This window comes from Nanorana parkeri, unplaced genomic scaffold (genome assembly GCF_000935625.1).
Source record: "Nanorana parkeri isolate BGI_ZX_2015 unplaced genomic scaffold, ASM93562v1 scaffold969, whole genome shotgun sequence".
NCBI classification, from domain to species: domain Eukaryota; kingdom Metazoa; phylum Chordata; class Amphibia; order Anura; family Dicroglossidae; genus Nanorana; species Nanorana parkeri.
Genome location: NW_017307237.1, coordinates 627,471 through 641,538, shown reverse-complemented (window position 1 = coordinate 641,538; position 14,068 = coordinate 627,471). Strand labels below are relative to the sequence as shown.

Sequence of the window (14,068 nt, the reverse complement as noted above, 5' to 3'; positions counted from 1 at the left end):
TATATAAATATATATTTATATCTCAGTACATTGTATTGTAGGCAATAACAATTAAATAATCTAAATGGTAACTGTAACTCTCACAAAAAGAAATAAACATTTATCAAATTAGTAATTGTAAGTTCATATAATGCAATAAGAATGATTCCCAAAAAAGATTTTCATAAGTGCAACAGCTGTATAAAAAGTTATTCAATAGTCTGCCAGAATGTTACATTCATTCCACTAGCCTGACTAAGCACATACAAAATGTCTAAAACACTGGAGGTAATGAAAACAGCTACAGTAGTACAGTACTGAGGAAACAGCTAGACTCTGATATACGCAGCGCCCCTCCCTTTCCTTACCTACAATTTCTAAACAAGTTTGATCACACTGACATCTCTGCCCAGAAAAAAAAAAGATAGGTGATGCCAACTACCTAATGTACCTAAGCTAAGGTTGCCCTGCATGCACTGTGTACTGCGTTAAGGCCATGGCTTAACCTTAACAATGACCCATGTTTAATACTGGTTCAACATCAGTTAGAAGCAATGGTGATAAGATAGAGGTGAAAAGAGGACACAAAGTGAAATAATTCCTACTGCAGATTTATTTTCCTTTTTACAACAGTAGAGGAATAAATAAGAGACATGGTAAGACATGCTGAAATCACAGGCACCATAGACCAAAGTATCAATATATAATGCCTGTCAAGAGCTCCCTGAAGCTAAAAGATTACATTCAGCTAAGAGTCTCAATATACATCCATGGCTGATGCAAGAAATGTAATTCAAATGTCCAGTATGCTTTACTGAGACAAAATAATGTATAAGAGAACCATTATCAATTTCCATGTGTGTGCCATCAAGTAAACACAATGGATATGTTAATTACAAGCTTGCCATGATGTATTAACTAAATATATGTGTACACATAAACACAAATGATAATTTTCTCACCTCCATGGGATCTCTTAAGCTAGTATTTCCTAATGTTTCTTCTTTCACTGGAGAAAACGTTTGAGGCTTCAGAAGAGTTAGATTAATGTTGTCAGAGTGAGAAAAGTATGTTCTGTAACACTGACTTTCTGGATTGGAGGAATCCAGCCTGATCTCCATGTACTTTAGTGTTCCATCCATATTGAAGCCAAGTGTTGGCTGGAATGTTTGAGGACAGTGTTCAGAATTTGACTGATGTAAAAACCAACAAGGATACTGGCACAAATACAATTCTTTTTTATAACATTTCACCACCAACAGAACAAATGTTATAAGACACGCCAGACTAATGATGACCAAAGAAATAATGAGGTACAAAGTTATGTCAGTCCTGTTTGCAGAAAAGAAATTATAGACATTAGGTGTTGCATTTTCTGAGATGCTGTCTAATGATACGACTACTGTAACTGTAAGTGACAAAGATGGCTTGCCATTGTCACTGATAGCAAGCACAAGTTTCTGCAGGTAATCATCAGCTAGTAAGAAACTTCGAACAGTTCTTATTTCTCCAGAGTGAGTGGATAAGTTAAACATAAAGTTATCGGAAGATTCCACAAACTTGTATGATAGCCAGGCATTATCACCAGAATCTAAGTCCACTGCAGATAGTTTGGTTACCAGGTAACCCACTGGCACGGCCTTTGATAGTTTTAGATTGGTGGTTGAATCTCCTGTATACTTAGGATATAACAAATTAGGAGAGTTGTCATTTGTATCCCCAATAAAAACAAACACAGTTGTATTGGACGATAGTCTTGGGTCTCCAGAATCCCCAACTTGAACAATGATTTCTAAGACATGAATTTGTTCATAATCAAATGAGCACTGGGCATGAATATCTCCACTTACTGGGTTGATAGATACAAATGATGAAATAGGCAAACCAAAAAGCTGTTTTTCAGCAATAGAATAGGTTAGAATTGCATTGTTCCCCTCATCTGGATCACAGGCTGACACTGTATAAAGCCAATGACCAGGTTCATTGTTTTCAGGAATGTATGCGTTTAAATAGTGGTTCAAAAACAACGGCGGGTTATCATTAGTATCAGATATATTGACCATTATTGTTGTTTGTGAAGATAAAGCAGGTGACCCCTTGTCCACAACAGTCAAAATAATTTCATACCGAGCAGTCTTTTCTCTGTCAAGGGGTTCATGTACAGTTAGAGCATAGTGATCTTTAAATGATTTAATTTCAAAAGGCAAATCTGGTGATACGAAGACCTTAACTTCTCCATTTTTCCCGGAATCCAGGTCAGTCACAGAGAAAAGTCCAATAGTTGTTCCAACATTTGTATCCTCTGGAATCTGACCCAACAGAGAAGTAAGTAGAATCTCTGGCAAGTTATCATTGACGTCACCAATCTCTATCTGAAGAAGACAGCTACCTTCCATTTGTGGTGTCCCTTTGTCTTTAGCTTTGACAGTTAACTCATAGTTTTTAGCACTTTCAAAGTCTAATGTAGCATTTGTACTTATGACCCCTGTGACTGGATTTAAAGAAAACAACTGTCTGTGGGAGACTGGTGTTCGACTATCAAAAGCATATTCTACTTCAGCGTTGAGCCCCTCATCCAAATCTGTTGCATTAAGCTGCACTACTACAGTGTTCAAGGGAGCATTCTCTGGTAAGTTAATTTTATAGGAACCTTGACTAAACACAGGAGCATTATCATTAAAATCCAGAATAATGATAGTGATTTGTGATATTCCAGATTGTGGTGGACTACCACCATCAAAAGCTGTAAGTATAAGATGATGGCTTCCTCTTTCTTCTCTGTCTAATGCCTTTTCTATGACCAGCTCTGGACTAGGTACACCATCCTTGTGGCGTCTTGCAGACAATGAAAAATAAGAGCTTGCACTCAAATTATATTGTCTTACCCCATTGATACCTGAATCAAGATCATATGCTTCTTCTAAAGGAACTCTGGCACCAGGATAAGCAAGGAACTCTGTGATTTGTATCACCTGTTCAGATGTTGAGAATGTGGGAGAATGATCGTTTATATCTAAAATCTCAACTTCTAATCTATGGAGTTCTAATGGATTTTCAAGAACTACTTCTGCAGCTAATACACAGTGTAACTTAGATCCACACACATTTTCCCGATCTACTGTTTTGGCTAAAGTTACGTTTCCGCTTTGCTGATCCACAGCAAAATACTGGCTGCTTCCTGTCAACCTCAGTTGCATTCTGCGTTCAAAGACAGCGACTACCGGTATACCCACATCTTTTGCTACATTACCAATTAACGTCCCTGATTCTGCTTCCTCCATCAGAGCATAATGAAGAGTCTCCGAGGCTGTATCCCGGGTACAGCACAGAAATAAAATGACAATTTGCCATGTCCAAGTCTCAGTAGATATTTGGATACCCATAGCTTAAATGCTTTTTCTCCAATGTACATTCATATGTCCCGTTACACACGCCTTTACAAATGTGCATATCCATCTGAACTGTGTTTGAAATATCTACGGGGTTTACACTGTAATGTCAGCTGTGCATTCTGTTACTAGAGAATGTGGGGAAGCAGATCTCTCAGCGAAGACTTAGTGAGGAGGGTAACCCACACAGCAGAAATAGAAGTTTTACAAGTTACTCCTAGCTGTACAGATTATTCTGCCACCTCTTGGTCAGAGGAATTCTAAATGTTTTGTTCATTTAAATAAATAAAGTTTGTGCTTTCTTAAGTACTGGAGCTTTAAATATTATTAAAATGTTTTCAGCATTCTGGCAAGTATCTGGTAATGACATCACTGCAGTTGTTTTACTAAAGCATACTATGATTAATGACCTACGTCTACACAAATCTGTAATATATTAGGCCAGCACAGCAGCCATAATACACAGGCAGCATACATCTTTATGTTCAGCCATAGGACCACTTTTGACCATTGTTACGCTAGTTCAGTAACCCGTTTTACTAAAATAAGAAGTGCTTTTCTTTTACAAAGTGAACAGGTTTGTTTGTAAACTAGTTTGCTATTTTGGCAACACAACCGTAGTTTTAACAGATACGTACAGTACGTTCTATGATCAAACATCACAATAAACATTATTGCTGGTGAATGGGAAATATCATGCCCCCTACTGGAGAGCATCATTACAAGTCTGAAGGCACAAAGCAGAGCTAGGTCAAACTTACTTATCACATATACAACATAGCAAGTTACATTGGAAGTGCAGTCAACAGTGTGCACTCCCACCTTTAACTCTTGATTTCTGTCTCAGAATGTTAAAGAAAATTGGCAATGACAAATAAAATATATCTGGAAATACTATCATACTGTTTACATGATACTGTAAGTCTCTACAAATTGTACATATATAAATACACAAAGCACTTTAAACAACATAAAGCACCTTTGTCTGTGATATAATAAAAGTGACTTAAATGAGCTAGCTTTAATAGCTAGGTAAACAGAAGACCACTAAAAGGACAAATTAATTTCTATCTCACTTGTGCTGGACCTCTCCAAGTAAACTCTCCAGATACAGCATCTTCACTCTCATTGACTAGCTGCTTCAACTGGGGGAAATTCAGTGATTTCATCATATATAAAGTATCCCTATTAATATCTGAGGAGCAGCCAGTCTTAGAGTGCTGATCACCAACCACAACAGGAACTTCTACATATCTCAGAGTGCTGTTATAATTCAACTGTAGAGTTTTTTGTGATGGACCTATATATTGATTTAGATCTGGGTCAGCCATTTGATTCTTACTCCTGACACATTTCAGCAACAAAATAACTAATGTAACAACTGAAACTACACTAACAGAAACCAGTGCTATGATAAGATACATTGTGATGCTGGGATTTTGTTTGGTGTCAGCAAATAAATCTTTTGAATGGTGACTTTCTTTAGAGGATCCGTCCTCAGCAGAAATAAAAAGCGTTGCTGTAGATGACAATGAAGGGTTTCCGTTATCCTTTACCACAATGCACAGGTTTTGTACAGGTGAATCTGTCTCTAAGAAACTTCGAGCCATTCTGATCTCTCCTGTGTGAGGAGCAATTTTAAATAAAGATAGATCTGTTGCTTTTGCTATGTTGTAAGTGAGCCAGGCATTGTATCCAGAGTCACCATCCACTGCTACAACTTTGGTTACCAAGGAAGCTGCAGGAAGAGATCTGGGGACCAGCTGCTGTGCTGGAGCATGTCTTGAGTTTGCTGGGTATAAAATTGAAGGATGATTATCATTCTCATCAACAATGTGAAGATACACTGTAATGTTAGATGCAAGTTTTGGAATCCCAGAATCCTCTGCTCTGATGGTAAACTGTAAAACCTGTGCAAGTTCATAATCAAATGATTGCTGGGCAAAAATATTTCCATTTTGTGTGTCCATATAAATAAAAGACAGTGCAGGGGAACCATTGATAAGGCTGTTAATAATAGAGTAGGTGATATGAGCATTTTCTTCTTCATCTTTGTCAGAAGCAGTGACAGCACACAGTAATGCCCCTGGTTTATTGTTTTCTTTGATCTCAACGTACATGACTGATCTTTCAAAAATTGGAGCATTATCATTAATATCTGAAACTGTTATATTAAATACAGTTTGTGTTGTAAGTTGAGGCATTCCCATATCTGTTGCTGTGAGTTGAATGGTGTATTGACTAGAACGTTCTCTGTCAAGTAATGCATTTGTGACTAAGGAATAGTGATTTAGAACATTTGTAATAGAAAATGGAAGATCCGGAGATATCTCCAGCTGTACTTCACCATTTTTACCTGTGTCTTGGTCTTTTACCCTTAAAAGCCCCACTGTGGTCCCAACTGGGCTATCTTCAGGAATGGAAGACACTAATGATGAGATAATAATTTCAGGTACGTTGTCATTCATATCTTCAATATCTACTTGAATAGCACAATGTCCTTCCATTGCTGGAACTCCATGATCAAGAGCCTTGACAGAGATCTCATATGAACGTTGTTTTTCAAAATCTATGTGTTCTTTAACTCGTATTTCTCCTGTCTGATGATCCAAGCTAAAGACATTGCGAATGTCTTCTGAGGAGATATCCTCAAAGTAATAGCTGACCTCACCATTGACACCTTCATCTTTATCTGTTGCATTTAGTTTTATTACAAGATAATTTAATGGTGCATTTTCTTTCACATTTATTTTATAGAAAGTATTGTCAAACACAGGAGCATTGTCATTGTTATCCAGTACAATAACGGAAATGACCATAGTCCCAGATCTAGCTGGATTGCCACCATCAAGAGCAGTCAGAACCAACATGTGCTCTGCTTGCTGTTCCCTGTCTAAGGCTTTTTCTAATACAAGTACTGGAGCAGGCCTATCATTTTTACGATTCTGTACAATTAAAGAAAAATACTGGTTCTCTTCTAATTGGTAGGAGGTGACAGAGTTGATTCCCACATCTGGATCCTGAGCTCTTTCTAGGGGAAATCTAGAACCGACAGCAGCAAATTCTGTTACTTTTATAGTACGTCTTGTGTTTTGAAAAACAGGAGAGTTGTCATTTATATCCAGAATCTCCACCTCCAGGCGATACAGTTCCAAAGGCTTTATTAGAACAATCTCCACAGGCAGAACACACTCAGGGCTGTTGCTACACAGCATTTCTCTGTCGATTCTGTGCTTCGTTATAAGTGTTCCACTTTCCAGATTCAGTGCAAAATATTGCTGGCTTTGTTCAGATCCCAGCTGCAGTCCTCGCTCAGAAATCCCTGCTGTGTTTAATCCCAGGTCCCTAGCAACATTGCCTACTAAACTCCCAGGCTCGGATTCTTCCAGTAAAGTATACTTTAGTTGTGCAGAAGCAAAGTTCCTCATACAAACAAAGAATAAACCCATTACTTGCCAGCGCCAGGAATGGTGAGCTCTCTTCTGTTCCATTCTCAGAGATTTCGACGTGTAGAGTGATAATGTGACAAAGGCCAATAAGTTTAGAGCGCAGTGTAGAAGAGAGTAAAGCAGCTCTGTCTTTGCTAATGTGCTTGGCAGATCTGGTTTCCTGGCTGGCTGTCACTTTAGTGTGTTACTAGCGGACAATGTATTACAAACAGCTTTCATCAGAAGAAATTTTGCTGCCATCTAGTGATGAAAAACTAAATGACAGGGGCAACCTCATACCTTTGTGTCTTGAGGGCAATAAAACAACAATTCCAATAACTACTTCCTCTTCATTTCCTTTGATTTTGATATGATACAAGTCGTCAACGTAAGGACTACAATTTAATTTGTACACACAAACCAAAAACAGCAAACCAAAAAAGACCTAGAGAATGGAGGTAACTTTGTTTTATACCAACTGGACCATCTTAATATTATTAAGTAGCAAAGTGCATGCCAATACACCTAATAGTCCTCACACAGTCTCATTGCAGTGCTCTACATTGACAACATAATTCATCTGCTATAAATTACATGAGCTCCCAATGATTAGATGTATGCAAGGTTATGCACTGATGTCCTTGTGGAAAATTGTAAGCTTTTAAAAATGCACTCACACACAATGGAATTATCCTACAAAAAGCCACCACAAGCTCCTACACCAGTTACACCAGTATTACTAGTTTTAGCCACAAACAAAAATATGACATTCCTATTAACTCTCAACAGAAGAAACAACATTTATGAATAGTCTTATGTGATACATAGAATAATTGCCAGTGTGTCTGACAGATTGCAATGAGTGATAACATGTTATGAATTTCTTAGTTTATTCATTCGTAGGAAATTTTTTTAACTATAATTTGAATCTTCTAAAAGACTCTAAAAACAATTGGACACTTCCATAACTAAATATGACAGTATTTGTTTAATAATTGAGATGCCACACAAACACAGTATATGTTTTGCATAAATCAATACTGCGATCAGATCAACTTTTATGACAACCAGCACACGATTAAGGTAATTGAAGTGAAGATAGAGTGACGTGGGAGGTAAGCACATGTACGTTACACCTTATACAGTAGCATTAACCTGCTAATATTCCTGACATGGGCAAACTACAGATCACCTTTTACTGCCAACCAGTCAAAAAAAAACAATTCCACCTAAACTTTTTTCCACCTTTGCAATATAAAGTGAAAAAACCCTACTCAATGTTTGGTGCATTCTCATTCATACAGCATACCTAAAAAATATATTTTTACATTATTTCTTGCCTTGTGTCTTTGAAGCAGAGTTATACATAATACTCTATAAGCAGGTTCTATTACTTAGAATAGATGGCAATATGCAGATAAGGGACATATTTGAGGGACAGTTTATTTTTAAAGATTCATCAACATGAAATGCAGAACACAAGTCTTGAAATAGGTTTGTCCAGTTAAGATTTGAAAATGAAAGATAGAAGCTGATTGGTTGCAGTGCACATATGCTGCAGATTTCATCTGCTCCAAAGTTGATAAATTCCCCTCATGGTGTTCAAATCTAGTTTACAGCTGATAATGAAATCTGCCAGCACAGTACAGACCGGGTTAATTATATTAAACATCACTCCACAACACCCCCTCCACATTACATTTTTATGCTATGCTATGTGAATGAGAACATGTAACAAATATAAAGTAGTTATTATCCCAATTGGGCTGCAAGAGTGGAAATGCACTTTACATTTTTCTTGTCCCAATTATACTTTAAGGCTGATTTACTAAAGCTGTTGAGAATGTTCCCTCTTAAAATGGAGCGAAGATTCACTCAATCATTTGCAGATTAAATAAATAAACAAGGATTTGTGTTTCACATGGTTGGATAATTAAAGTATTTGAATAAACGTTTTCAACTTTCTTAGTAAATCAGTCTCTGTTTATGGGAGGGTGAGACCTGGCGTGAGAAAGGTGTGAAGGAAGGGGAAATTTGAGGACAGCATGTATACCCCAAAATAGGTTCTTATGCTTTCCTGTGCTAGCAAGAACAAGAGCTGGGTTAGTAAAGCTGAGTTAAGTTAAAGCGGACCGTTACACTGAAAAATCAAATTCTACCAATGCATTCCTCTATGTATGATGACTAATCATAACATAGACATGTCAGGTGTAAAATGCTGTGATTTTGAAATAAATACACTTGCAGAGCATTCAATTCCTGCTTTGAAAGGGCAAAATTACTTCAGTTTGCCAAAGCAATGCACACTGGCATTGCCTTGTCATCAGCAGAGCATTGCTGGGAAATCTCATCTGTAATCTCAGGAGATCTCAGGGAAAGGCATTTTCCTCCCCTAAAATGATGCGCATGGTCACATGTCCTTGTCACATGTCCTAGTCACATGCACCAGAAATCCAGGAAGTAAAAGGAGAGCTAGTAATCTGCCCTTAGTAAACATGGCCAATGCCAGAAGACTGCAAAAGAAATAAGGTATGCAAAGAATACAAAGCCTGCAAATATCTAGAAGTATGTGTTTATGGATTATTATTACTAAACATTTCTAAAGGTGTGTTTGTTGTTATTTTAAAGATATGGGTAAAAGTCCACTTTAAAACTTGCTGTGAATAACAATTTCACAGCAAGTTTTAACTCAACTCAACTTAGTGAAATGATTACACTATCATGAGACATTACACCTGATACCATTCTTTATTTTCTTAGTCTATTCCTGGATAAATAAACAAGCAATTAATCATATCATTAAACATACAGAAAAACACAATTATTATAAACTACATGCACAATCGTATAGATTTATGAGCAAATGGAAATGACTTTAAGCACTTCCAGTTCTATAAATAATGCAATATTGCACTTCAGTTGCAGTGTGCATTATTGAACTGTGTATACCATCCCCCTTCTCGGAATATAAGCAGCCAGATGTGACCTTCTACCATTAGTAGCTCCAGTATGTCTGATCACACAGATGACTATCAAAAAAAGAAAAGCTCCATAAGCACAATACTGCCCTAAGCAGTCTAGAGCAGTTCTTTGCTCGGTGTTAAAATAAACAAACCCTATTAATTCAAGAACAAATTTGTGGTTTTGCGACTAGGAAATGTAGCCATATATAAGTGGTGCAAATGTTAACCAACCACCAAAAGCAAGCTTTTGTCATCAACAAAGGTCTGAATGATTGGCTGCTGATATTTTTCAGCGTGTTGAAGAAATTCTATAACAGAAATTTACATTAAATGTCGGAAAAGGGAATGATGCTTTGTACACTGCATGTCAAAGAATCTATAGTCACAGAGGGTATTTTCATTTAGATGGACAGTACACAAACACATGCAAACAAATGAGTCTAAAAGTATTTTTAAAAAAAGTAATAAAGACCCAATTTCCTATTGATTTAGTGCCAACTACATATAACTTTTACTTTTTATGTACACCTTTAGTTTTATGCTCATTGTAAATATTTATTCAGCATTTATGAACTAAATGCAAACATTGACATCAGCTCAAGCCCCCTTAAGAGCTTGCAATCTAATGTTTCAACCTTCCCGGAGCTTCAGAGCTGCAAAACAACACTGTTAACAACAGAGTCACTGTTCTGCCCATTACTACACCCAGCAACACTTGCAAATATGTTCTTTTAGCTCCCGTTCACACTTGTGTGATCTATCATGCATCTGCCACAGTGGCATGGCGTTGAAATTCACAGCAATGGAAAACACATTGGGGTCTATTCACTAAGTTTTAGAAAAATAGTTTAAAAAGTAGAAAAATAAAAATAGAAAACGATTGTGCGGAGCTAGCAATGCCAGCTTGCTCCGCCCAACAGTTTTCTATTGGTCGGCAGTTCTGCTGCCGTCAAAAAAAAGAATTAAAAAATTTGGCCATAGGAATGCATTGCTAGATTCCTATTGGCTATTTCAATTTGCAATAGCCAATAGCAAATAGCTATTGTACCCGCCCTCTGCTGCTGTCAATCACTAGTGGGGACCTGATAGAGAACTGCAGCAGAGGGCAGGTGCAATAGCTAGTTTGCTATTGGCTATTGCAAATTGAAATAGCCAATAGGAATCTAGCAATGCATTCCTATGGTGAAATGTTTTTTTTTCTATTCTGACACGGCTCCGTATCAGAATAAAAAAGAAAAGAAAAGAAAAAGCAGTGTTTCGCTCCTGGGCAGCCGGGAGCGGGAGACTCCCGGAGCGCCCGGGTGAGTTAGGCTGTCTGGAGATCAGTGTCCCTGGTTAGCTTATAACCATGGATGCTGATCTCTCTGCAAGTGGCCGGAGCCAGCCGTAAGACCATGGCTGGCTCCACCCTGCTGTCAGAAGCAGGCTGTCGGCCAGCTTCGGCTTTCAACGCGGCTCAGCCGAGCCGAGGTATATGCGTTCGGCTCGACTGAGCCGCTCGGCCAAGTTCGGGAGTTCTATTCACTATAGCCCGTACAGCAGCCCTTCGGTTCTACTGAACCAAAGGGGTCCTGGGGCCGAAGCTAGCCAAAGGATCGGCCGAAGGTACGGCTAGAACCTTCGGCTGCTTCGTTAATAGACCCCATTATTTTATTGGCCATTCACACTTATGCAAAATGATGCAGTGTGATTTTTTTTGGAAAGATGCAGGTGCGTCTTATGGTGCATTTTTAGCCCCATGGACCTCAATGAGCGTGCATAAATGCATGAAAACACATCAAGCATGCATCTCCCTGTATTTTAATGCACAACAAGCCTTTACAAGGGCTTGTCTAAAAGCTCTAAGTGGTGCCCATGCATGCTACAATTACCATCATTGTTTATTAACTCATTGTGCAATTTTTGCTACTGTTTAACCCTGGGCACTAACACTTTCATTTAAATACTTTCCTCAATAGCCACAAAGCATAAAAAGCCACCATGTGTGCACCAAATGCCATTACTAACCCAGATATTACTTAACCAGTTGACATCCGCGGTGTTAAACCCCCTTCCCATCCAGGCCATTTTTCTAGTGAATAGCCGAATGCCGCTAGGGGGCGCGCGAAAAATGTATCTTATTTGTGTATCACTCGGCTGTAGATCCTCACATCGGCTGAGTGATACACAAATAAGGTACATTTTTGTTAATAGTCAAGTATTTTTAAGATTTAATTTCTGAGTTTAGTGTCACTTTAAAATTTGTATTATTATTATTAGTAGGAATGCACTGATATATCGGCCGCCGAAACATATCGGCCGAAAATTGCACTTTTGGCTAAATGCTGAAAGTGCCATTTTCCTGAAAGAAAGCATCCCTGCTTTCTTTCCTCCCCGCTGGGCGCTGCTATGAGTCCCAGCGGGGAGGAGAGAAAGTGTGACAGCCGGCCGAGCGCTGTGGGAGGAGAGTGCTGTGAGCGGCCGGCGTCTCTCCTCCCACACCGCTCAGCCTCCTATCACAGTCCAGCAGAGCGGTGTGTGTGCGTGGAGAAAGGCCGCGCTGTCACAGGAGGCTGAGCTCTCCTCCCTGCACTGCCACGCCCAGCCTCCTGTGATATCGTGTCAGAGAGGAGAGTGAGTGCAAACACTCAGCGGTCAGTGATAATTGAGGACATGTTATACTTACTATATCCTCAATTATGAATGAATGGGAGTGATCTACATCACCTCCTGTTCATTCATAGTTGTAGTTATAGTAAACACACAATGTTCTCAAGTTACGAATGAACAGGAACACTCATAGAGGATTCCTGTTCATTGATAACAGGGGGCTGCAGAAAAAGAAATTGAGGACTCTGTGTTCTCAATCTCTTTTTCTATTTTAAAAGGGAAATATCAGGGGTCTATTCAGACCCCTGATATTTTCCTGAAGCCCCTGAAAGTAAAGTAAAAAAAAAAAATACCGGTATTTAAAAAAAAATGAATTAATAAATAAAAATAAATACATTTAAGAAAGTTTATAAAAAATAAATAAAAATAAAATATTGAAAAAATGTGAAAAAATTAAAATAAAAAACATTTTCGGTTTCGGCCTGACAATTTTTTTTAATTTCGGTTTCGTTTTTGAAATTTACATTTTGCTGAACCTCTAATTATTAGTGTTTTGGGGTGTTAGTTTTCATATTTTTGAGTTTATTCTAGAAACCAAAGAGCAAAAGACAAGAAAAAAGAGCAATCAAACAGAATTTATCTCAACATAATTGTCATTAAATAAACAAAAACTGTATCTGAAAGCACTTTGCATAGTTTTACTTCTCTATTCGTGTATGTGGCTTATAGGGGTCTATTCACGAAGCTGCCGAGGGATCTGGCCATAGTTATTGCAAATTGAAATAGCCAATAGTAATGTCCCAATGCTTTTTAATGGGAGACATTTTTTTTTCTATTCTGACATCGCTCGTGTCAGAATAATAATAAAAAAGACACGGCATTGTTTCTCTACTTGGCTGCCGGGAGCGGGGGGCTCCCAGAGTGCCCGGGAGAGTTTTTTTTAACTTTTTTAACTTTTTTACAGTAGCAGAGCTGCCGGACAATAGGAAACTATTGGGCGGAGCTAGCTGTCACTGCTAGCTCCGCACAATCGTCTCCTTCTGCACTTCGGGTCGGCCGAACATGCTGAGCATGTTCGGCCGACACGAAGCCACACGAAGCAGGCCGATGTACGGCGGATTTCAGCCGATGTACGGCTGAAATCAGCCGTACCAGCCTGAAGTGAATAGCCGAACAGTGTTCGACTCACTTCACTTCTGATCGGTCATTCACTCGGCTGCGCTCGGCAGCATAGTGAATAGACCCCATAGTATAGCAATACTTGTAACCTCCGCTGCTATTAACCAATGTACACTTTAATGCATTAGCCTTTTCATGTTGCTAAGGGCCCATTCACACTAGCCTATCCGCTAAAATGCTGCCTTTTAGCAGGCGATCTAGTGTTATGCGACAGCTCTGACAGTGTGCGCTGCATTGCACACTGCTAGAGCTGATGCTGTTTACACCTTTTTAAAAACTTTATCGGAGGTATGCACACACTAACTTTAGGGCCCTGCACAGCAGAACGGTGCACTGCACTGCCATGCGGTGACCTGAGGTGACATCCGGTGCGCTGTGAAAAAATTGAATAAATGTCTGCGAGCCAGGATACAAATTTACAGTTTTTCTCTAATGGCATTGCTTGGTAATATACCTTCTGTCATTATGAATCTCACTGTATTCCCATTAAACTCAGATGGAACTTCTGCTAACATAACTATAACATAATCTGTATTATATG

General features: G+C 38.6%; 1 protein-coding gene and 1 long non-coding RNA gene across 12 annotated transcripts in view; one reads left to right on the top strand and one right to left on the bottom strand.

Annotated features, from left to right (window-relative positions):
• LOC108795465 overlaps nt 1-3,933 on the top strand; it is a 19,968-nt gene extending 16,035 nt beyond the window's left edge. The window contains exon 3 of the long non-coding RNA XR_001941755.1: nt 3,921-3,933. This is a non-coding gene — a long non-coding RNA (uncharacterized LOC108795465). The remainder of the gene's footprint in view (nt 1-3,920) is intronic.
• Nucleotides 1-14,068, bottom strand: part of LOC108795461 (protocadherin gamma-A4-like) — a 290,173-nt gene that overhangs the window by 15,466 nt on the left and 260,639 nt on the right. Inside the window, exon 1 of one of the 11 annotated variants that reach the window (XM_018566714.1) lies at nt 6,821-6,959. The exons of 8 other annotated variants lie outside the window; for them this stretch is intronic. In XM_018566714.1, coding sequence (XP_018422216.1) covers nt 6,821-6,859 — 39 coding nt within the window. In that variant the 5' untranslated portion in view covers nt 6,860-6,959. Of the gene's footprint in view, nt 1-941; nt 3,599-6,820; nt 6,960-14,068 lie in introns of those variants that run through there. 2 more of the 11 variants (XM_018566707.1, XM_018566716.1) reach the window with 2 other exon arrangements.